The sequence below is a fragment of the Lutra lutra genome, chromosome 6 (genome assembly GCF_902655055.1).
Source record: "Lutra lutra chromosome 6, mLutLut1.2, whole genome shotgun sequence".
Taxonomy (NCBI): Eukaryota; Metazoa; Chordata; class Mammalia; order Carnivora; family Mustelidae; genus Lutra; species Lutra lutra.
Window position 1 is genome coordinate 153,935 of NC_062283.1, and position 23,673 is coordinate 177,607.

The 23,673-nt window shown below is 55.4% G+C and overlaps 2 protein-coding genes across 5 annotated transcripts; one reads left to right on the forward strand and one right to left on the reverse strand.

Annotated features, from left to right (window-relative positions):
- Window positions 1-695: 695 nt before the first annotated feature.
- MOG (myelin oligodendrocyte glycoprotein) lies at window positions 696-9,978 on the forward strand. Of its 3 annotated transcripts, XM_047732538.1 has the most exons (9): window positions 700-843; window positions 931-1,375; window positions 2,425-2,772; window positions 6,434-6,547; window positions 7,577-7,597; window positions 7,925-7,945; window positions 9,236-9,352; window positions 9,581-9,596; window positions 9,842-9,947. In XM_047732538.1, the coding sequence occupies exons 2-8, from the start codon at window positions 1,294-1,296 to the stop codon at window positions 9,586-9,588; spliced, it is 711 nt and encodes a 236-aa protein (XP_047588494.1). In that variant the 5' UTR covers window positions 700-843; window positions 931-1,293; the 3' UTR covers window positions 9,589-9,596; window positions 9,842-9,947. The 3 variants fall into 3 exon arrangements, with proteins under 3 accessions (XP_047588493.1, XP_047588494.1, XP_047588495.1); XM_047732539.1 differs by lacking the exon at window positions 700-843 and having other exon boundaries at window positions 1,255-1,375; window positions 9,576-9,596; window positions 9,842-9,978; XM_047732537.1 differs by lacking the exons at window positions 9,236-9,352; window positions 9,581-9,596; window positions 9,842-9,947 and having other exon boundaries at window positions 696-843; window positions 7,925-8,795.
- A 676-nt stretch (window positions 9,979-10,654) lies between these two features.
- Window positions 10,655-15,175, reverse strand: ZFP57 (ZFP57 zinc finger protein). 2 transcript variants are annotated; one of them, XM_047732532.1, is made up of 5 exons: window positions 14,755-15,175; window positions 13,610-14,650; window positions 13,109-13,235; window positions 12,594-12,680; window positions 10,655-11,886 (listed from the first exon to the last, which is right to left on the reverse strand). In XM_047732532.1, the coding sequence occupies exons 2-5, from the start codon at window positions 13,826-13,828 to the stop codon at window positions 10,655-10,657; spliced, it is 1,665 nt and encodes a 554-aa protein (XP_047588488.1). In that variant the 5' UTR covers window positions 13,829-14,650; window positions 14,755-15,175. The 2 variants fall into 2 exon arrangements, with proteins under 2 accessions (XP_047588488.1, XP_047588489.1); XM_047732533.1 differs by having other exon boundaries at window positions 13,610-14,015; window positions 14,572-15,175.
- Window positions 15,176-23,673: the final 8,498 nt, after the last annotated feature.

Consider the following 23,673-nt stretch of genomic DNA (forward strand, 5'->3'; position numbering starts at 1 on the left):
TTAGGGCTCAAGAGCAAACAGCCAAGAAAGAATTCTTGAGACATTTTTGGTGCAAGAGGGTGCTTTATTGAAGCAGGGGGACAGGATCTGTGGGCAGAGAGAGCTGCACCGGGGTCAGGAGGAGTGCCCCTTATATACTTCCAAGTTGTGAGGGGTCCAAGAGAGCATAAGTCACTAAGGAATTTGGAAGCAAGGTTTCCAGGACCTTGGGGGGGCTCGCTATTGTTGGGAAGGGTCATTTATTACCGTCCAATAGAACTGAGTCGTGACACCCTTCAGATGTGTATCGGTGGGCCATATGCTGGGGGCCGATTGCCAGCTCGAATCCTGGGAGTTTTGGAGATAAAGGAAATTTCTGAAGGAATTTTTATATGTTAAAGTAGACCAACAGGATCCTGGGGGTCAGGATGATGTTAAGCTAAGGTCGCCCTCTGCTCTTAGCAGGGTATTAGCGTCGGGGCAGCTGAGCTTCCTGAGGAACATCACCGCCCGTTCCAAGGACTTGTCAGTGGACTGTAGGCTGTAAGGAAGTTTAATTTTTTTTTCCTTTGCCCTTGTTCTCCCCGTCAGCAACGCCGCTGGTCTTACTCTTCATGGAGCTACTGAGTCTACGGGCAGGAAAAAGGTCCTATTTCCATTCCAGGTCTCACTTTTCCCTGTGACAGTGAGGAAGTCAGAGCATGATGCCAAGGCCGGGAGATGGGCCCTGCCGGAGCCTCCCTCCTCCACGCTGGCCTCTCGGAGTACAGGCAACACTCAGCTCACGCCCTTCCCAAATGTATTCTCTGGGAACAGGCCCAAGCGATCCAGCACACATCAGAACGGAAGGAAGGCAGTTCGGCCGTGTGTCAGAGAGAGGGCAGTTAGAGGTCAGGGAGAATGCCCGCCTTCCCCTTCCTAAAACCCACAATAATTCTTCCTCCTTGGCAGACAGCAGGAAGAGAGGGCTTGAAGGAACCTCACAGACCATAGGACAGCCCTTCCTGAGGCTCAACGAGGGGTCACCCCCAGAAGCCCCAGGAATGCTGGGCTGCAGGAGGGGCTGGGGGGAGCCAGTACCAGGCGTTCTCTGCTCCAGGCCCTGGTCATCCCCTGGGTCAGTAGCCCTTTTGTTTAAGTGCCTGGTGGGGCTGACTCGGCCGTTCCTGGGAGCACAGCTGTGGCACAGCCTGGAGGAGGCCGGCCTCCCAGATCCTCACTCAGGCTTCGTCAGAGGCAGGGGACATGCACCCCAAGGGCCTCTGCTTGGCCTGACCCTGCTGCAGGGACGCTCTGTCCCCAGTCCTCGCGGAGATGGCTAGTTTGTGGAGGTCCTGCTTGCCCGGCTGCCTCCCCTCCCTCGTCCTCCTCCTCCAGCTGTCCTGCAGCTCCGCAGGTAAGACAGATCTTTATTTCTGCCTTGAGGCGACCCTGGGTTCGCCTTCAATTTATCCTCAAGGTGCGTCGCACATTATCTGTCCAAAACCTGGGTGTGCTGACGGGCTCTCTGCGCGCTTCAGAATCGGGCCCAAGCTCCATAACGCATCCATAACGCAGCCCCAAACCAGGTCTCCTTGAGCTTATCCTGACCAACCTTTTCCGCATTGCCTTCTCAGACTAATGACTGCTGATTGGAGCTGTCGTCAGGGTGGAACGGGATGAGGTTGTGCCTGTTCCCTGATAAGTCGTGATCAATGCTGAATGGCAGCATCCCGTCACGTCTGAGAGCTCTCTCCCACAGGATCAGGCGCTCAGAGTTTTCAGAGGAGCCCTGCTGTCATGTGCTGTCAGGTGCTGGGGGGAAATAAAGGAAAAACAACCAGAAGACAGATTCTCTGCCTCAGGGAGATTCTCCCCTCCCAATGGGGGAGGCCCAGCCCCACTTACCCCTTGAGAAATCCTAGCAGGTGTCATGGGAAACCAGTCTTCCCTTCTAGGAGCTCTGAGTCTGGCTGACAGACACACTCCATGTGGCGAAAAGTTTGGGAGCCTGGGCTGAAGGCACAGAGCAGAGGAGGCAGTAGAGTAGAGCCAGCCCCAGTGGGGGACATTTAGGGAACAGGGTGTGAACAAGGACAAAAGCAAACCCACCAGGGGAAAGTAGGGAGCGGCTTGGTTAGGTTCAGACAGGGCCCACCCCACCTCCCGTCCCAAAAATTAAACTGCAAGACGCCAGGACCACGTCCCGTGATGGGACCTAACAGCTGGGCTAGAGAGTCAGCGTTGGAGACAGCCGGCAGGAGCAGCTCTGCTGGGTGACCACATACTAGAACGTTCCTCCCATCCAGGGCACTTGCACCTCTGTAACCAGGGATCTCCCCTCCTCGGTTCAAGAACTCCGTATACAAATCAGTGTCTTCTTCCTTGGCTCTAGGACACAGCCCTTCCCAGGACGTGCTTCTGTGTCGAGGTCCCGTGACTCGGTTTCTTTGGTGTCTTGGACAGGTCAATTCAGGGTCATAGGACCAGGCCACGCCATCCGGGCGCTAGTGGGGGATGAGGCTGAGCTGCCATGTCGCATCTACCCTGGGAAGAACGCCACAGGCATGGAGGTGGGTTGGTACCGGCCACCCTTCTCCAGGGTGGTCCATCTCTACCGAAACGGCAAGGACCAGGATGCAGAGCAGGCGCCCGAATATCGGGGACGGACCGAACTGCTGAAAGAAGCCATGGGCGAGGGGAAGGTGACCCTCAGGATCCGCAACGTGCGGTTTTCCGACGAAGGAGGGTTCACCTGCTTCTTCCGAGATCATTCCTACCAGGAGGAGGCGGCCATGGAACTGAGAGTGGAAGGTGAGTGTCTGCGGGGGCGCGACCTCCCTCAGAGACTGGACCCCTCTCTCAAGGAGACGCCACCCTACAACTCACACCCCCCGCTGTGGGACAGGGGGATGGGGAAGAAGCCGGGCCTGAGTCAGGGCGAGGAGAGGGGAAATGGCCTGGACCCCGGAATTGCGTGAGGGCCGTGCCTCCGGCTGGGGGCTCTGTGTGACCGGCTGCTGGAGGTAGGGACCAAGCACACACTTCACGGTCCTGGCCGCAGGTTTAGCAGATACGGAGAGGAGACTATGAGAGGGTCCCATAGGACAGTTAAGTGAGTGCAAGTACACACAGAGACAAACATTTTTAAAAAATAAAGAAACCGAGAAACAGAGGCAGCACAACCCAGAATCGTCCATTCCTGGTTGTTTTTTTGCCGCTAGAGGGGATGCAAATAACCTGAGAGTGAATTCCAGGGTCAAGCGGACTTCCTTCATTCCAAGTCTAGCTCTGGAATGTCTTCCTGTTTGTTGATTCTAAACAGAGGCATGATTCCAAAGGAGCCAGATGACCCAAACCCACCACAGAGGCTCCCCCGGTGGGTGTGGTTGTTTTACTGGACGAGAAATATCCCCGGAAAACGTGCTCCAAGTAACTACACAAACAAGCAAACGTGTGAAAGAGAGACGCTACCTTCCTTGGGAGCCTTTTTATGACGGGGGTTTGGGCATTTGTTGTTCGGTCCCCTCACAGGCGAGGCGGAGGGAGGGAGCCCTTACTGCCCACTGCTGTTGACTGAAGAGCAGTGTCTCAGGGTCCTTCCGCGGCTCCACACACGCTCATCAGACAATCCGTCGCTTCTGTGTGTCGCGGCCAGAAGATGGCATTGTGTGCACGATAACAAAGCCCTGTGTCTGGAGGAGGGCGTCCGGGATGTGAAAATGGCTTTGTGCGCCCTGGAATGTTGTGCGCACAGCTGGCTCTGCTGGGGGCTTGGACGTGTGCGGACCTGTGCTCGCGAGGACGGTCAGCGGGCGGCGTTCCCGCCTTCCCATTCCAAGTCTGCCTCCCCCAGCACAACCCCCATCCCCAAAGACAGAAGGAAGAGGGAGCAAGGGAGGGAAAGAGAAAGGAAGAAAGGAAGGAAGGAAAAGAGAGAGAAAGAGAGAAGGAAAGGAAAGAAAAGGCAAGGCAAGGAGGAAGGAAGTGGGAGGAAGGAAAAGAAAAGAAAAAAGATAAAAGGGAAGGAAGGAAGAAAGGAAAAGGAAAGAAAAGGAAAAGGAACAGAAAGGAAAGAAAGGGAAAGGGAAAAGGAAAGGAAAGAAAAGGAAGGAAGGAAGAAGAAAAGAAAGAGAGGGAGAAACAAAATAAAACCGCCTCAGGGGACAACGTTTTTCTTTGGGTTGATTTTCAACGTTCCAACCCTGTTCCTCCCAGCTCAAAGTCTGCGTGCCTAAGAGTCTAAGGACAGTGTTTTACAAGTAAACAAGGGACCGCCCCCCTCGCCTGGGGAGCAGGAATCCAAGCCAGATCGAGGACTGAAATGCAGTGACTGTTAGAGCAGATAATTACCTCCCTGCCTTCTCTCCAGAGTCTTTTCTCTTTCTTTCCAACTTTTTTTCTTGCATTTTTGTGATTTTACTACCTATTTTCTCTAATCCTCTCTTCCTATGCTTCATTATGAAACTTAAAAGCAGAAGTCTCACAGTCTCACAGAAGCAGAGAGACTATCACCTGGAGCCGCGAGGGTCCCACCCCCTTTCTGCGGCAGTCACCCAGGCCGACAGACAGACCGCCAGTTCCCCTGACCCGCTTGTCTCCACCCTCCCCCACTGAATTACCAGGGCAAATCCTACACATTATTGTCATTAAATCACTAAATGTGAAAGAATGGGTCACTTAAGGGCACCTGGCTGACTCAATCCGTGGAGCACATGACTCATGGTCTCAAGGTCATCTGGGGTGATCTCAGTGACTCTTGATCTCAAGGTCACAATGGGGGGTGAGTTTACTTGGAAAACAAACAAACAAAAAGAATGTACCACTTCTTTTAAAAGGGAAGAACTCTTTTAAAAACCATAAACACAATACTGTCAATGGGACTTTTAAAATTAACAAAAATTTCCTAATATCCTCAATGCCCACTCTCTGTTCAAATTCCCCTGCTCGCTCCCCAAATATATTTCTAGAGCTGTTCAGTTTGAGTCAGGTCTAACCGAGATCCACACCCTGCTGTTTGTCCTGTGGAGTTTCCCACCGTCTAGCTTTGCTGGTTCCATTCCCATTCTGTTCTACACAGTGCCCCATCCTTGTATTTCTTGTAAACTGAGAGAGAAGTACAACCAGGTTTAACTTATTTTTCCAAGCATTCGTAGGTGATGCTGTCTCCTGTTACTTTCCATCAGCAGTCCCCTAATGGCTCCTTCTCTCCTGTTTTGTGATTCTAGCACTTTGTGAAGGTATACAAGTGTGCAAGTCTGTACCTGCCTAGTCACACTGCTGCAGGGAACTTGGGATAAGAACTTGGAGAGCAGAATTGGCTACATTTTCTTCTGGGGAACATAACAGATAAGAGCCTTAACCTGCAGCTCAAAGGATTTGGTTCCTACCTAAGAAACCCTCTCAGTCCAGTTGCGTGCTGTCCCTTGCTGTCTCTTGGTCCGTGCCCTTGATGGCCCTGTCTTTATCTGTCCCCAGGATAGGAGAGAACAAGATGAGGTGGGCTGAGCCAGCCGGACACACTGAGCTTAGACAGGCAGAGCTCTTGGGCGCGGATGAACAAGATTCTGGAATGGCAAGTTCCAGGTGGGAGCAGAGCCAGAGCCGGAGACCATCCCCCATCAGTGGTCCCATGCCACATCCCCTCAGTCATCAAACCACCACAGGAGGGGTTCATAACTGCATTGGGGAAGTCAACGGACCCCTGTGCTCTCTCTTTTTTTAGGTAAACTCTCTTCCCAATGTGGGGCTTGAACTCACAACCCTGAGATGGAGACTCCTGTTCTCTACTGAGGAGCCAGCCAGGAGCCTCCACCCACAACCCCCCCTCCGCCCTTCTTTTTTTACCCTTCCCGGATGGATCTTTCAAATGCATTAAATAAAACACATTTGTACTGAAACACAGCTATCAAAATGTTACAAGATACGAAGTGGCCCTGAGAACTACTGTAATTTCAAAGTAGTGATGAACCAAAGTGATATATTTTGAGGTTTCTGCAAACCACTCTAACGTGATATGAAAATATTTGTGGTTTTTCTTGATGACAAAGTCAGATTCTCTTCATACTATTGTGGCACATTGCCCACAGACCTGCTAATGAGAAGAAATGCTAAATTTCAGTTCAAAGATGACTAAAAATAACTCCACTTGGTTTTCCCCTCTAACTGCACAGATCCTGACTCCCTAACCCCCATCCCGTCCCTGCTCAGGCTCAGGCCCTGCTCTAGTCTAGTGGGACTGTGGCCCCCTCCTCCAGAGGGGTGGTCATGGGTCAGTGCAGTCATCACCTGCCCCCCTACCCCAGCCCGGTGCCCTGTGAGGACCTGACCTAAGTCTCTTAGCTGTTTCCTTAACGCTGTAAGACGGGCTTCGCGGGGAGCCCTTCCCGGAAGCAGACCCACTTCTCCCTCAGGCTGTGTCACGGTCTCAGGATCAGTGCGGGGCCGGGGCTGCAGTGCTCCTTCTGCCTTTCAGACCCCTTCTACTGGATCAACCCCGGCGTGCTGGTCCTTCTCGCCGTGCTCCCGGTGCTGCTGCTGCAGATCGCCGCGGGCCTCGTCTACCTCTGCCTGCAGCACAGACTGAGAGGTAAGGGCTGGAGGGCGGACAGCCGCCCCCCACCCCCGGGAACACGCTCGGAGCTGGGCTGCCTGCTGCTGGGTTCCGAGGGGCATCGGGTCAAAGCTGCGGAAGCCGAGTCTTACACCTTACCGAGCGCTTTCACTTCTGCAACGGGTCCCCGCGTTCCCTGCGCGGCGGGGCCGACCTGCAACAGCCCCGTTTCACCGCGGGCCTCCCCTCCAGGAGGGCGAGGGTCAGCATTTCCGCGAGCGGACACACCTGCCAGGGGCGGGGCGCGGGGCTGTCCCCGCGGCCTCGGGACCGCACCTGGCCGCTTCACGCCGCGCGAGAGTGAGCGCAGGGCATCGTCCCGCCCCTTCTCTCCCAGCTGTTCCGAGCCACGGCTCCCGGGCCCTGAGGGTCTTCTCTCCCCCGCCCACGCCCCCCGCCCGGTCCTGAGAGCAGAAACCACAGGGAGGGCTGGGGTGTGCGAGCTGGCGTCGGGGTCCTCCCCGCCTTGAACCGGCCCCGGGTCCCGGCGCCGTACTCCGCCCGCGGGAGAAAGGCTGTCAGTCCCCCTGGCTGAGCGGAGGGGACGCGGGACGGTTGGAACCCCCGTCTCGCGGGGGCAGCTCGCTCCCCGCTGTCGGGGAGGGGGTGTTGTTACGTCCCGAGTCTCGGCAGCCCCGTCTCCTCCCGCATCCCCACGTTCGCGGCTTTACAGGTACTAAGTGCAGCCCGGGGGGGGGGGGGGGGCGCCAAGGGAACGTAGACTCTGAGGCGGAGGCACAGAGCGGCCGCAGTTCAGGTGAGGGCACCTGAAGCAGGTCGGGGCACTGCTGCCCGCCCCCCACCCCGGCTCCCTGCGTTCTGTATTCCTGTGCTTCCTGCCACCCGCAGCTCGGAGCCTGTGCTCCTCCGTCCACCCGCTGCCTGCTCAAGGCCCGGGCTCTGCAGTCCACCCCACTGCCAGCGCAAGGCCCGGGGCGCCGGCTGTGGGAGGGACCCCATCACCGGCCAGGGCTGGACTAACAGTGCTGCCTTTCTCTACTATAGGAAAGCTTCGAGCGGAGATCGGTGAGTTTCCGTCGCCCTCCCTCCGCGTTCCCTGCTTCCCCTTCGGCATCTCCGACACGGTTCTCGGTCATGACCATCTCCGCCTGTGTCCCCACGCCCCGCGCTTCCTTCCGACGGAACTCCGCTAGTATTTCGGACCCCGCGCGGCCAGCCAGGAGCTGTGGCCAGACTCCTTCCTCTGCCGCAGTCGGGGCAGAGTCCAGCAGCTCCCCTTCCTCCATGGGTGTCCTTCACTCCTGAGTTTTAAGTGACCCAATCGCAGAGGCTCCGAGGGGAAGGGGTCTCCTCCGAGTGCCCCACTGAGTCCCTCCCTGTGTTCCCTTTCAGAGAACCTGCACAGGACGTTTGGTAAGTGCCAGGACCCGGTCAGTCCGGTGTCCGTGGGACCCAGTCAGCGGGGAAATAAGAACCCTTGCTCCCAGTTGGCCTCCTGCCTCTTCCCTTCCCTTCCCTTTTCCTTTTTGAATAAATCACAGTGAGATGTTGCCAGCAAGCACTCCTGTGACGCCTCTCCGTGCCAGGCACTGTACCGGTAGCCAGGCCAGTCGACCCCTGCAGCAAGGAGACCAAGGTGTCTGTGTGCAGAGATTATGGAGGGGAGGTACCCAGGCCCTCCCAGGCATGCTGGCCATCCAGTTGGGGACATGACACCAATGTCTCGGAGGACCGACTACTTATGCATCACTGATGAAACCCACATGGTAGAAGTGTCCTCAGGAGCACAGAACAAGTGACTCTATGGGACTGATCAGGGAAGGCTTCCTGGAGGAAGACACACCAAGCCCCTTTACAATGTTGGCCCTTCAAGACTACAATCCCTGTCCTTTTTGTTCACTGCAGAGTCCCCAGTGCTGAAGGACAGTGCCTGCAACAGAGGGGCACCCACATCCCCGCTGGATGGATGTTGCAGAAATTCTAAGATGCCTTAACGCAGAGCACAGAGGGTCGGTCGCTGCCCTGAGCAGCCTTCCTGAACAAGGGGCACCTCCCTAGCACTTAGGACTCCCATCAGCGTGCAGAGCACACACCCTGCAAAGGGAGGAAAGTGATCTCTATTTGGTGGATTCAAAGCGAAGGTACCATCTTTCGGTACCATGAATCTCCTGGGCATTCTGGTGAAACCTAATGGACCCTTCTCCAGAATAATGTTTTTAAAAGGGTCACAGATAACACGTACAGTTGCTGAAAAATCCACTGAAGTACAGGCATCAAAATATATACCCATTTGTCATATAGTGACAAATACTTCTTTAAACAACAAAAACGCACTAAATAACAACGTAGCAGCAGGTCCAATAATTTTGTCCAAATATTAATAGATATTTGCAGATTTCAGCAACAAATCCAGTGGGAATGAAAGTTTATCTGTGGTGTCTGTTGGTAATAGGGTCATAGGTACTGCTGACAACTGGTTTATGGCCTCCATTTTTAATGGAAGAAATGCTAAATTCAATTAAAGGTTGGTGAGAACCGGGATCCGGCACCGTTGTCACCGGAGTTCCCCAGATGCCTGAACTCTGCACAGAGCTGTGTGTTCTTGGGCCCGTTAAGCCGGTTAAGAAGCCCAACAATACGCAGACTTGGGGGAGGGGGCAGGGGACACCCTCTAACCCAGTTTGTTCTGTGGCCACGGCTCAGACCCCGACTTCCTGAGGGTGCCCTGCTGGAAGATAACCCTGTTTGTGCTGGTGCCAGTGCTCGGACCCCTGCTGGCCTTGGTCATCTGCTACAACTGGCTGCACCGGCGACTTGCAGGTGTGGGGGCGGCGGGCGGGGGGGGGGGGGTGTGTGGGGACGGACTCTGGGTGGTGAGGGACGAGGTTCCTTCCTCCTCCGTCCCCAAGGCCAACTCCAGGGTCCTTGGAGAACCCCTCTCTGAGCTTCGTGGGGCCGCTACAGATCAGGAGCAGGGTGGGGGCTGCGTGGGGAGGGGGCTGGTCATCTTCCACCAGTCATGGATTTTTTTTTTTTTTTCCAGGGCAGTTTCTTGAGGAGCTAAGTAAGTTTTCTTCTCCCTTTATAAGCTGAGAAGGGAACACCAGGAAGGCAGGAAGGCAGTAAGGAGGGGGTGTTGTGGTCAGGGTGGCTGTCCCTCCTCATCCCTGCCACCTGCAGGGCCTACCTCCTGCCAGCCAGAGGACTTGCGGAGGGCCTAGAGGCGAGGGGATTCCTGGGGTACTTTCCTCTCCGTGGATCAAGGCTTGGTATACACAGATATGTCAGGGTGTTTCCTCTTCCTTCCAGGAAACCCCTTCTGAGAGATGCTGCATCCTGGCCAGCATGGAGGGCAGCCTGGTCGGCCCTCGCGTGGGCTCTCAGGGTGTGGCATCCACTCGCCGCACACTCACTGGCCTCCTCGCCACAGGGACATCCAATCTGCATTTCCAGGAAGGCTGAGTCCTCTTCTCCCATCCACCTTTCCTCCCCCACCCCGTCTGGCTGCCCACCCCGGCCACTCTCCTCGCCCTCCATCTGGAAGCCGCCTCTGGCTGTGGCCAAGCAGGCACTCCTCTCTCTGACAGAGGACACCTGTGCTGCTTAGTAACACAGGCAGGACTGAGACCAGCCGCCTCCCTGCCGCTGATTCCGGTCCGCCAACATCGCCGATGGTGGTTGTTTCTTCCCCAGCGTCAATCCTGAGGGGCAGAGCTGAGGGGTGTGGAGGCTGCGGGGGGGGGGGGGGGACCCTGGAGCCCCTCATCTGCCCCCACCCCCGCCCCGCATGCAGCAGCAAGGGCAGCATCCGAACACCAGCCTGGACTTCCCATCTTGCATGGATGGGACCCTTGACCCCCCCCACACCTCCTTTCACTCCCATCTTATCCCTATCACAGCCGCCACTGTCTTCTCAACAATTACCACTTGACAGTCTATCAGACACAAAGAAAATGGCAGGTGCTAATTAACAGTAACAGGAGTTTCCGTGTGCCACTTCTCATCCAGTCTTTTCAGCATTTCCCTTGTCACTCCTCCCCTCTCCTCCTGCGGGGGGGCCCCCTGACCCTGCAGGTGCATCAGTAGGAGAAACAAGGAGACCTCGGTCAGCAAGGCCTGGGCTCATCTGCTCTCCCCCGTCCGGTGTCCCCTCCCCACCCTTCGCGCCCTCTCCTGGGAGCCTGAGTCCCGGGGCAAGTCCATCTCCTTCCCTGACAAAAGGGGGGCATCATGAAAGAAGCTAAGCCACTGGCTCAGGATGGCCCAGCACACCTGAAGGTTGCCCAGACACAGGTCCCAGCTTTTGGAGTCCCCCCAATGACCCAGGAGGCTGTCCCTGTCCCCAAAGCAGACATCACACACTGGGCAACGGTAGGTCTTCTGCCTCCAGTGTGTCTGCTGGTGTCTGACCAGCGCCAATGATGAGCTAAAGGACTTGCCACAGCGGAAGCAGCTGCGGGGCTGCCCTGACACATGGGCCTGCTGGTGGCTGGAGAGACATGCTTTCTTGCCGAAAGTCAAAGGACAATGGGGGCAAGAGAACACCTTGAGTCTTGAGGGCTTTGCTGGGGGGCCGTGGGGCCTGGGGTCCAGGCAGGGGGCTCTCGGGTTGGGCGTGTGCATCCTGGTCCCAGGTCCCGGGGCTGCACTGGCTGCTGCCCACAGTCTCACAGTGGTCACGGGCTTCCTGTCAACCCCTGGCTGCATCTTGGCCACAGGACCCTGGGTTCCAGTCGTGGCTTCTCGGGCCCTGGCCACCAGGGCGTGAGTCACAGCCACAAGCTCCTGGCTGGACCCCTGGCTCTCGTCGGTGTGCTCCTGAGCTCCAGTGCCTGGGATGGTCCCAATGGGCTTCTGATCTCCAGCCACCCGATCCTGGTTCTGGTGTGTCTTCTGGTGGCGTCTGAGCTCTGACCGGTCCCGGAAGCACTTCCCACAGCAGGGGCAGGAATGGGGCCGGTAACCCAGATGGACGCGGCGGTGGCGACTCAGCCCTGATGCGTCGCAGTAGGTCTTGTCACAGAGTGGGCAGCAGAAGGGCCTGTCCCCGAGGTGTGTGCGCCTGTGGTAGCCGAGCTCCCTCGGGTTTCGGAAGCACTTCCCACACTGGCCGCAGCTGCTGGTCGTGTGGGGACTGTGCACGAACTGGTGGCTGAGCAGGCTGGCACGCTTGCTGAAACTCCGGCCACACGGCTGGCACTGGAAGGGCGGCCCGGCCTGAGGTGCAGGCAGTTCGGGGGTCCTAGGTGCGGACGCCGGGGCCACAGAGGCTGGGCCTGTCCCTCCACAGGCCAGGGCCTCCTTGTCGTCTGGTGGCCTCTGCATCTCTTCCTCAAGTGCCTTCCTCCCACTGCCTGCGGTGGAGGAGGGACAGGGACTTGCCACATCAGCCCCGTCCCCCCAGCGCCCATTTGCACCTCCCCCAACACGCTGGCTCTCCCTAGAGCACCTCAGGTGGCAGGCAGGACAGACCTCCGTGGTTCCCAGTTAAAAGTTAATCAACATTTAATGTGGAAAGTCTCAGCGAGAGCGGAGACAACTTTGGCCTATAACCCCATTTCTTGAAATCCATTTCCTCTCACTTTCAGTATCTCCCGCTCCCATGACACCCACAGGGGACCTCCTAGGTCATACAAATGGGGACACCTAAGGGAAGGGCAGTGCCTTAAATCACGCGGCTAGAACGGGAAGTGGTGCCCGTGGTCAGCCCCACCGGAAACCTCTCTCCTTCCTGTTCCAGCTCAGGAACAGGTCTCTACTGGGGCTCAGCATAAGCTCATGTCCCTTCCTCTTCCATTCTCCTGAAGGGGACATAGGCAACCTAGAGGCACCCCAATCCCTGCGGTTGCAGACATCGGCTTGTCCTCAACAATTACACATTCCCACAGGGCCAAGGGACGCGAGCACATGGTCTCAAGCCCTCCTGTGGCTCCAAGTGAGCCCGGTGTGAAGGATGCAGGCTGGGTGAGGACGTGCTCGGCCCCGGGGCTCCGAGGCAGCCTTCTACCCGCCCAGGGCCTGACTTGGGCCCTTACCTGCCCCCCTCCTTGGCCATGCTTACCTGAAGGGAGGCCTTCTCCACTTGGGGGACGGAGCGGGAGCTCGGCTCTCCACTGCTTTTCTTCTTGCTCAAGCTTGATGATCAAATCTGGGGTAGACAGAAAGATTCTGACGGGAGCGGAAAGGAGACAGAGTGAGAGTCCAGGCTTGGCTACCTTCTCCCACAGCCTTGTTTTAAGGACTTAACATGGGACACTCGGGAGCAGGGAGGAACCCTCCTAACGGAGTCCCTGGCTCCCGGTCGGGGCAGTGCAGTGAGCACTGCTGCATGAAGAGGTACAATTTTAATGTATCCTCACGTGCCAAGTATTATCTTTGCCTTTGTGCGGGCTTACATTTCTTCTCCTTTTACCCTGAGCTTAGTGACCTAGATGCTTCACAGCTGGAAGGCAGAGGAAGTACAGGGTCAGGAAAGCGAGCTGTGAGCCAATCTACCTGCTCAGGGAAGCCGGCCGTCCCAGGGTCCTGGGGAGTGTCCTGGGCAGGGGGCATGCTGAGGGAACCCCGGCCTCTTACCCACGGACAGCAGGTTTCTGAAGGTCTCGGCCATGACGTTCTGGTACAGGAGCCTCTGACTGGTGTCTAGACACACCCACTCTTCCTGCGTGAAATTCACAGCCACATCGTCAAAGGTGACTGGCTCCTGGGAGAGCAGGGGGGACTCGGAGTTATCCAAGCACACGGTTTAGAAAACCGACTGAAAAATAACACCATGGAAGGAGGGAAGGAACAGGAAAGGACAGGCACAAAGCCAGGGACATTATCTACAAAAAGGAGAGGAAGGAAGACAAGAGGTGAGGGGGTGTGTGCATGAGTAAGGGGGATCACTCCACAGAGGGCTGCAGGGTGGGGTGGAGGTGGGGGCTGAGAAAAGCCTAGGCCACCCCTGCTCTCAGGGGGGCTGTTCAGCCTGGAAACGGCTGAAACCCCATGTGACCACGGGCCAGACCGAGGACAGAGGACGGAGCTCCGGAGCCTGGGAGCTGGTCCGCCCTCGCTCTGGCCGGCTCTGCTCACCTGCAGCCACGTCTCCCACCAGCACGCTCTCTCCGTGGCTGCCCGCTCAGCCTGCTCAGCCACCCGCAGGAGCAGCTTCTCCTCCGCACTGTCTGCTTCCGGCTTTGTCCACGGCCCGCCTGGCCCCCAGGGCTGACAGGACCCCTTCCTGGGGCTCTCTGGGTTCCGGTCACTGTGCAGATGGAGAGGCCATGCAGAGGCCTCGGGGAGGTTTGGCATGGCTTCCTGGGACGGATGTACCTGCTCTTCCTGGTTTGGTTCTATGGTCACCCTCTGGTCCCTCAAAGGGCAGGCTATAGGGTTCAGGGACTCGTCACCAGGGCTCCGCAGCCGGTGTGGGGCTACGAAGACATGTGCCTTCTGCCCGCCCTGCCTCAGCCCCTGGACGGTGCCCACCGCTCCCAACCTGAGGTCAGAGAGAAACAAAATGCGTCACCAGGCAGGAAGAGAGCGGCACGGCTCCCTTAGGGAGTCAGGGACACCAAGAATGATGGAGGCCCTGCTGTGTGTCGGCACGGCCCGGAAGGTCGGAGTAACTGACCCCACTTCATGGAACTTCAAGTGCGGAGACACCAAGAAGCTTGTCCACAGCAGAGTCAGTGTCAAAGCCCAGGCTCTACCCCTGAGGACAGGACAGACATGTCCCCGGCACTCCCTCGGGCAGCCATGCAGAATTCTGCACAGACAGTGCAAACCCCCTTGTTCAAGCTGCATCATTCCAACTGTGTCTTACAAGAAAACAGGAAAGGAAACAATCCCTTGACCCCATCTAGTGCCGAAAACCATGGAATTCTACGGACTTTCACACGCGCTCCTGTGAAGGAATCAGAAAGGTCCTCGGGAAGACTGACAGGATAAGCAGCCCACAGCGAACACCGAACACCGAGGCTCCAGTGAGCCCCGCTCTGGGGCCACTCAGGGAGCTCCTGCCGAACCCCATCTCCTTGGGGGACAGCTCTCACCTCACGTCTCCTTCTCAAGGTGCAGTCCCTTGAACAGCACAGAAAACCCACTGGCCGTTTTTCTTTCACTTTCCCTGGACTGGTGGTGAAACAGAGAAGGGGCATTAGACGCTGGCGTTAGCTGGATTGCTGAAAAGGAGGCACAGCCGCTGCGTGAGATGTCAGGTGGGGACCATCCCCTACCCTCAGCCTGCTGGTCCCCCACACAGCATTGCTGGGGTGCTAGGGAGAGGCCCTGGTCCAGATTGTTAAGCCACCGTCTGGTCTGGGGACGGAAGTGCCGCAGCCGCAGGCTCCTGGAACCTCCCAGCGCTCTTGGCACTCCCACACCCCTCAGCGGGGAAGGTGGTGGCCCTGGCGACCCGCCCTTCCCAAATGCGAATGCCCCGAGGGAGCCTGTCGCCATCTTCCCGTCCTCATGGAGCACCCAGTGTCTGGGACCCAAATCCAGCGTCCGCAGCTCCCCACAGCAGTCCTGGGACCAAGAGCCCCAATGCCCCTGCCAGGCTTTGTGGAGCAGCCAGCAGCCTGGGCTCCCACTGCCGGCGTCTGGGGCCCTCCGGCCAGGCCAGTGAGGCATCCCACAGGCAGGCAGGAGCAGAACTGTGCACCGTCGCGGGGACGGTTCACTCCCGCGGGCTGGGGCCCAGGGGTTCCCATCCACGGGGCAGGGGCTGTGGAGGCCTGAAGCCCCTTGGCCCCGAAACGTCTCCTCTGGGATCCCCACTTTCTCAACACCGGCCAGAGGCCCCCCACAGTGGCCAGAGAGGTGGGTACCCCGGGCCACACCGCGGACACCCAGGTTTTCCCCCAATTCAATGCCCGCCGGCCTGCTTCAGGCTTGGGCAATGCAGGACAAATACCCTGCATTTGCCTCTGTCCCTGCAAGCTCGACACCCAGCTGTCCCACTCACCCGCGGTGCACTGAGAACAGGGACGGTGGGGTGGGAGGGCAGTGCCCACGTGCCCAGCGCCGGCAGCCCCGCTCTCCCAGCCAGGTTTCACAGTCGCTCTCCCTGCCCGGAGGCCCAGCCACGGCTGTAGACCCACCAAGGTCAAAAGGGTTCCGTCCGAGCAGTCAGAAAGGAAGAGAGCCCCACCCCCTCACCAGCCCACCCTCCTACCCATAGCAACCGCAGGTCCCACCTAGCGCCGGGATCTGGATTTACTCCCAATCGTAATTTGCTCTGGAAAAAAGAGGATTATCTCCGATTAAAACTCACAACCTCCAATCACAGCATCTAGAGCCAAAACAAGACCCTCGGGGCCCCAGAGGGGAGGTGGAGGCACGCAGCATCTTAGAAAGCGAAGGCAAGGGGGAGATTCCACCCCTTGACCGAAATGCTGCAGGTAAGGGAGCGCGGGGAGGGCCCGGCCCCTTACCCTCACTCAGTTCAACCTGGCTCAGTGATTTTTTTTTTTAAATTTTATTTATTTGACATGGGGTGGGGAACAGAGCGCGCACACGCCGGTGGAGCAGCAGGCAGAGGCCGACGCAGACACCTTACTGAGCTGGAGCCCGACGTGGGGCTCCGTCCCAGAACCCCGGATCATGACTGAGCCGAAGGCAGCAGCTTCCCCAATGAGCCCAGGCTCCGTGATGTACATCGATCTTTAATCAGTCCAATGGGTATCACGTTTATTGTTTTCCATGTAATTTGCAGTTGATGTGAGAAACAAAAGAAAAAAAACTAAATTTCCTTACTGCGTACAGCCCAGTGACCTGACCTTGAAACAGGCAAGGGAGCTTCCTCTGGGACACTTTGCTAAGGGTAAAAGGCAGCCTTAGCCCGACCCCAGGATCCTGTGAGTCTACTTTAAACATACGGAAATTCCTTTGGTAAGTTCCTTTATCTCTCCTCCCAAAATGTATGGTAGCCATCATCCCCCAAGCCTGTGGGCCCTGATAGACATCTGAAGGATCTCATGATGGAGTTTTTACTAAACAGTAATAAACGCCCTTTCCTGACAATAGCTAGCTCCCTCAGAGTCCTGGAAAACTTGCTTCGGAATCACCTTGGAGGCTTGTGGCTGTCCCTGACCCCCTCCCAACTTGAAAATATGTGATGGGCCACTGTCCCAGTATAGCTCTTTCTGCCCACGGGTCCTGTCCCCGGGCTTTAATAAAATCACTTTTTTTGCATGACGACGTCTCAAGAATTCTCTCCTGGCCATTGGCTCCAAACCCCAGCATTCCCAGCTCAGGACTTACCCACATTCCACTTTGTGTTATGATCACCCTTTATGTTTCACAATGGCATGGGGTTTTACAATTTACAAAATAGGTTTGCAAACATGCCCTATGTTGAGACTTGTTATTCTCTCTGTGCAAGTAGGAAACAGTCCCTGGGATGCTGAGCCTTCCCAATCCAGGTCTGGAACTTAGCAACAACCAGGGCACCATTTTGGCAGTCGTCTTTGAGGATTTAATGGAAGCCATGTTTACAAAGTATTTCCTCCCTCCCTCCCTCTTTCCTTCCTTCCTTTCTCTTTCATTAAGACTTTATTTATCCATTTGGCAGAGAGAGAGAGAGACCACAAGCAGGGGGAGTGGCAGGCCGAGGGAGAAGCAGGCTCCATGAGTGGGAAGCCCAACGCAGGTCTCCATCCCAGCACCCTGAGATCATGACCTGATCTCAGGCAAAGGCAGACACCCAACCAACGGAGCCACCCAGGTGCTCCAACGAAAGTATTTTGTGAATTGTAAAACCCCTGCCAGTTTCCTGGTCCTTGATCTAGAACCATTGCCCCAAGTCTTTCTCGTTCAGAGGCTACAAAATAGAAGACCCCTGCTCCATTGTAATTGTGGTAAGTGTGCCAGGCTGTGGCAAGCACTTGGTCACTGGGGCTACCGTTGGAAGAGCTCATCTAGAGGACATGACCACCCGCTAACCCAAGAACAGGCCCCTGGCGGTCCTCCTCCCTCCCTCCCTGTCCTTGGAGTATACCCTGCACCCACCATTTTCACAGTGGGAGGTGTTTCAAGGACACGGTCTTGAGAGAGTAAGCTGTTGTGGAGACCCTCTGGATTGAACACCTAACTCAACCCAGTCAAGGCCTCTCCATAAACTTTTAGGATTGTGGTGGGCAGGTGCAGACACCTGTCTCATGACCACCCACAGCAAGGGTAATACGTGAGCTTCCTTGCTTATTAAAACTGCCACGTACCAATCAGGAGTGGTCTGCCTTTCTCTTGAGTCTCTCCTTGCCCTCCACGTATGGGCCAGTTTGGGGTTTCCCATGGGGCATCTCCTGCAGTTCCAAAGTAGCAGCTGCAAGTGGCTGCGGTGGCTGGTTTTGACGGAGGGAGGCAGCCTGAGCTCACTGGCACCCTCGGTTCTAGACCCACCGCCTTCCTGAAACGGATGCTGGGTGTCTTTGGAAAGCAGCTTTAGCTTGTTCCTGGGCTCCCGACCCAACGAAGCCTTCGGACATTCTGGCCACACAGCCACAGTGGAGGGTGGGTCAGCTTGGACTCAACATTTCACAAAGTGGGGAGGAGCCAACAGGCCTTGCTTGTGACATGAAAAGGGCACCCTTAAGGATGCAGCTGGCCCCGGCATCTCGGTTCACATGGAGAAGTGGCAGCTATCCCTTTGGGGACGGTGTTAACCCCCACTTTGCCATCTGGAGCAAAGCTGCTTGTTCAGCCGGGCTCCCTGGGCCCTGGTCCTGGATCACTGCGAGCCAGCAGGCTGAGTGTTGTCTCAGGTCCAAGCCAACACACAGTCCCAGAGGCCGCTGTTCAGAACCAAAAATGGAGGCTTCCATGATCTTCACTGGGCAGAACCCAGGGCGGTTTTCACGGCTATCCCCAACCCTCCCCTTGATCAACCTTTCTGTCATTTTATGGACTCCCGGGCTGTCCCAGCTGTTTGGTCTCCACTTGGAAAACTAGACTGCACAGACACCTCTCTCTGGAGCTGCAAACTGTGGAAATAAACCCAGCTGCTGACCTGCCCTCTGTCCCTTGGGTGGATGCCTCTCAAAGCAGCCTGCTCTCCGACGAGCCAGATGGGAGCCAGTCTGCTGAGGGAGCCTGCTTTGGGCAGGTTCCCTCTCCACCACCTGGCTCCATCATCATCCCGGACCTGGCAGGATGTTCACCATCACAGACTGGCACCCAAGGAAGGGTTTGGTCTCTGATCTGGACTCCCGACCTGCTTGTAGTACAGGGAGGGAAGCCCCATAGCAAGCGGCCCCGGGCACGCCTGCTCAGGTGGGCAGGTGCATGGGACCTCCCACACTCTCTAGGACCTGTGAGTGCTGACACTTTTAGGGCACAGTGCGGCTATGCTGGTCCAATCAGCCGACCCCACAGTAGCATGGTGGCCCTGGAAACTAATCTGTGCGGTGCTTCTGGCTTTCCAGACCGTTCTGGTCTGACAATGGCCTGCCTTCCGTTGCAAAGCCTGTCAACAATGGGCTGACAGTCAAGGTAATTACTGGATCGTTCATGCTTCCTACCACCATTCAGAGACTGAACAGCCCACACACCTTTGTGAGGCAGACTGGCTGCCCTTGGATGCTACCACTGCCCTCCCCCGCAAGGATCATCTCTTGGCTACCTCCTAATGATCGGGATAGCAGGTCATATGGACCTATTTTGGAAATTCCTGGACATAGTGTTTCTTTCTTTTCCCTAATAGCCTAATAATACCCCCAGGCTGGCCTGGCTGGTACCTCCTGTTGGGAGCCATCCAGCCAAAATGGGAGGGGGGCAGTGGTAAGAAAGTCGAACTTAATTCGGGCCCAGCTACCTGGATTCCCAGATTTACTCAGTCCTAGATTATAAGAGGAATGACCACCTGATTAAGGACACTGCCCACTAAGTCCCAAGTCCCACGCAGCCCAAAGCAGGGTATATAATGGCTTTCTGTGTATTTTGTAAAAACGTTTTTGTCCCTGCTGTTGAAACAGGGAAGGATTCTGATCGGTGTCATGGGACACACATACCAACCACCAGCTACACTGATGTCCATCACTGTGCCAAGAAGATAGGGTGTTATGATTGTCTGTGACTTGGGGGGCTAGCAATTCTCTAAGGGAGGAGGGTGGGCATTCGCTTGCCAGAAAGAGACCTTGGGCAAACAAAGAGCTAGACCCCCAATTTATAGAACACAACTTTACATCTACAAAAGAGAGATATAAACAGAAAAGAATATCTGGGTATGTGACATGCACATCACAGAAAGTTTGAGAAAATTATTGGCTAAATTGCTTATTCCTCTCAACAAAATGTTTTGTCTATATGGGAAGCTTTAGACAGTTCATTCTCTACTGAGTCAGGATATACTGATTGCCCTGGAATCAAGACGTACCGATGACACAAAGAAGAAGTTAATTATATCTGATGCATGGCAGACACTTAATATGTTTTATTTTCTCCCTCTACACAACCATCCTTCTACTCTGCTAGGAGCTTACGAACAAAAATATGATTTATGACAGATGAGGTACAGTTGATTCACTACCTGAATGGACAGTAGGTAGCAGGTGAATTTTAGAAAGCCTACGCTGTCACGGCATTGCTGACCCTGGTCACCCTTATTCTAATTTGTGAGGCTAATCCAGGGGAAGGCTGTATAATTAGATCTACATAAAACCACGCACCAGTCTTGTAACTGTACATCCCCGAGGCTCCATTTCCAAGCATTTCAACTTTCATGGTTAAAGATACTATCAGACACGCTTTAATGAGTTCAAAGTCCTGTTTCACATACCTGACTCAGCATGAGGGATAGAGTAATTGTCTGCTCTGTCTCCTGCTTCTGTTTTGGGCTTTTCTTCACTCTCGGCTGGCAGCTGCCCGTCCCTAGTGAAGCCCAAGTCAGCGGGTCAGTCTTGTGCATCTTTCTACTCCTGCTCCAGTCTTTTATCCTGAGTGTTCTGTTTGCTGCTTTTGTACCCTCGGTGCCCTGCTGCTGTTCCTTGAATGGGCTCCATCAGTTCCCTATCCATCAGCGCTACCAATGTCCTTGCCCTCCTGTTTTCCAGGGACCGGATTCCTACCCTCCAGCTGTCCAAGTCTCTTTTATGCTGCTGCCCATGTGCCACATGCCTGTCAGGTTCTGCCTTGCTCCATTCTACCCTTAAAGTCCATTGGATTTAGCTGCATGGAGCTCTCTGACAACCCAGTGAAAGGGGGTTTGGGGGACTGATGGGCACTGGGGCCAGAAGGCAGGCAGCTTCTACAGACCTCCTAGGAGATCTGGCTTGGAAGGAGTGCAAAGGAATAGCACGGTCGCATGTTTAGCTGGGAGAGACTGGAGGACACTTACAGTTCAATAGGAGCGAACTCTTCCAGTTGAAGCCGTTGGGTGGAGAGGAGAGAGAACAGCCATTGGCACAGGGTTCTGAGAAGGTGGAGAGGTGCCCTTCCCCACTATAAGAGCACAGAGGGAATGGGAGTGAGCAGACACAAGGAAAGATGCGGAAACGAGAGTGAGGAGGGTGTACTACTGCCTTGGTTCCGATCTCCTGTGAGGCCCACTACATAAAATATTTTCAGATACTTTCTACTGATTTTCTTTTTTTCTTTATACTCACCCAAGCAAGTTTCTAAGGCTTGCAAACAAGAAATTTGACCATGACGTTGCTACATTTCAACTCATCTCATTTCCCAGCATTATTTTTTTTTAAATGTGAGCGTAGCTGCCCCGCGACATTCCGGCAGTCTCAGGGCACAGCGGTCATCTGACAAATAACCCAATGGTCCGGCAGGCAGCGCGGTGCTCACCGCAGAGGTAGCTACGCTGTCCCCACACCATGCTATCCCGATACCCTCGACTGGACTCCCTGTGCTTTCATCCCCGTGACCAACATTATCCCTGTGGGGCAGGCTCTTGCCTGGAGTCTGTTATAAGAAATTCCAGATCCCTAGTCCATTTGGAACCCACTACTCAAGACTTGTCTTCCCTCTACCTCTAAACAGATGACCTGGCCTCCTGCTACCCACAGAAAGTAAGCCACAGGAAGGAAATTCCTTCCCTCAGTATCTATGTATTTTCCCTTGTACCTTAGTGCCTGGAAGTTTCTGCTACATTCACATGGGAACGCTCTACTGTGGGAACGCAGTATCAGCCGGTGTGCTCCTGCCACAAGTTTCCCGGTTTTCTTATCTTCTCGAGCTACACCTTACCAATACGCGTGATGGTTTGTGAGGCATGTCTCGTTTGGGACAGAACTTACCACTGTAAAAACATGATCAAAGAGAAAACCAACCGCGCCGCACACAGCCCCCAGCTCGCTGCCTGCGTTAAACCTACCCAAATACTGAAGGAGGCTGACGCGCACAACTGTCCTCTCTCGGCAATGCTTACAAACTCGGAATTTGGTCGAGTGCGGCTACCCACGGCTGCCACCTCACGATTTCACTGCACCCGGCGGCCTCGCGCCCCAGAAAAAAGGCAGGTGTCTCTGCTTTCGGAGAGTTTGCGTCAGCCCACTGCACACGTACAGAAGACCTGTTAGCATGGCTGGAGCTTCTCTTGTAAGAGCGAAAATCCTCTGCAGATGTCCTTCTGTTAGGAAAAGCAGGTAGTCATGTGAGTTGGCGCAGAAACGAAGTGGGGCGGCAGGTGCGTTTGGGAAATGGGTTGGGCTTTGGTGGATGTCCTGTGGGCTCACGCTAGGTTTCACAGGAACGGTCTTCCTTCAGAGAGCGGGTAGGGAGGCCTGTGCTCTGCATAAGAGCAGGGTAGAGTGAACATCAATCTGTGGGGGTCACCCACAAGTCCAGCGGCATGGGGTGCTGCGGACAGGGCTGCACGGGCTGGCGGTCAGCCGCACATTCCATTAGGCGGGGCTGGTCACCGCGGACACCTTTCCGAATACAGCCCTACAGATTTCTTTAGGCTCCAGCCCATTTTCTGGCGACTTGTTTGAACAGTTCTGGCTGGATGAGAGCTACAGTCACACCTTCGGAACTAGGGGCTTTATACTTTGTGGTGTTTCTTGATCCATTTTCACCTTCTACAAACTCCGCTTCTCAGCTCAGCAGGGGAAGAAAACCAGTAGAAGGCCATTTCGTGATATTACAGCCTTCTATGCTACAAAGCCTCTCATTTATCTACTGGAACAACTGGTGAGGAAACTTTTGTTGTCTCCGTTCTAGACCCAAACTTACCTTCCTCACGCCAGCTGATATGTGGCCATGCTCAGGCCCGAACAAACCCCACAACTCTACACTCTGTGGGGCTAAGTCATAGTGCGCTCAGGGCTGACAACCTACTCTCCATCAGCAGGTAACAGAAATATCACAGCCGCCTCACCTAGCGTCCCTGCAGACCTTCGCTCCCCGACCTCCTCCTCTGGGAACCCTTTTATTCAGACTTGAATGACACTTTAATTTATGATGCTGCCAGGTGCCTTGAGAGGAAGGCACAGGGTGACGTGTCCGGAAGGCACCAGAGAAAGTTCTAGAAAGGGGATGCATCATGAATTTTACTGAGGGGTATCAGAAGACAAGTAAGTAAACAAAGATATATCAGTGCCTCCACTTAAATACAAGAACAAAGAAAGGCTGACTGTGCACACGGGAGGTAAGAAGTGAGTGTGTACTGAGTTTGCAGTGAGTTTGCAGTGAGTTTGCAGTGAGTTTGCAGTGAGTTTGCAGTGAGTTTGCAGTGAGTTTGCAGTGAGTTTGCACTCCGGGGGCAGGCTCTCCTGGACACTGCTCTGCTTCCAGCAGTCAGCAAACGTCCTTCCTCCTTTCAACAGACCTCACAGAATGGGCTCGCGGCACACAACCACGGCGCCCTGAGAACTGCACAAGCTTCGGGCTCACCTGACCTTCAGCTCAGTTCGTGGTCCCAGGGGCCTGGGGTTGAGTCCCACGTCGGGCTCCCTGCAGGGGGCCTGTTTCTCCCTCTCCCTCTGCCGCTCCCCCTGCTTGTGCTCGCTCTCTCTCAAGTAAGTAAATAAAATCTTAAAAGAATACAAGACAAAAGAAAAGCGTCAAGCGTGACTCATGCTTTAAGGGTGCTTGGCTTGGGGTAATTACGGTGTTGCTCATACACGGTCTGGGAGATAAAGGGTGAACTGTGCGTCAGGCAGAGATGATGGAATCAGGTTTAGCTGAACTGAGCCAAAAGCCCCAGA

What these genes read in the sequence shown, in the direction of transcription:
- ZFP57 (XM_047732532.1), bottom strand. Translation starts at nt 13,828, where the DNA reads ATGCCAAACCTCCCCGAGGCCTCTGCATGGCCTCTCCATCTGCACAGT. An exon ending in GGTGGGAGACGTGGCTGCAG is followed by an intron (nt 13,236 to 13,609) that starts GTGAGCAGAGCC and finishes CTGCTCTCCCAG; the next exon opens with GAGCCAGTCACCTTTGACGA. An exon ending in CAGAAACCTGCTGTCCGTGG is followed by an intron (nt 12,681 to 13,108) that starts GTAAGAGGCCGG and finishes TGTCTACCCCAG; the next exon opens with ATTTGATCATCAAGCTTGAG.
- MOG (XM_047732539.1), top strand. Translation starts at nt 1,294, where the DNA reads ATGGCTAGTTTGTGGAGGTCCTGCTTGCCCGGCTGCCTCCCCTCCCTC. An exon ending in GCTGTCCTGCAGCTCCGCAG is followed by an intron (nt 1,376 to 2,424) that starts GTAAGACAGATC and finishes TGTCTTGGACAG; the next exon opens with GTCAATTCAGGGTCATAGGA. An exon ending in GAACCTGCACAGGACGTTTG is followed by an intron (nt 7,946 to 9,235) that starts GTAAGTGCCAGG and finishes GCCACGGCTCAG; the next exon opens with ACCCCGACTTCCTGAGGGTG.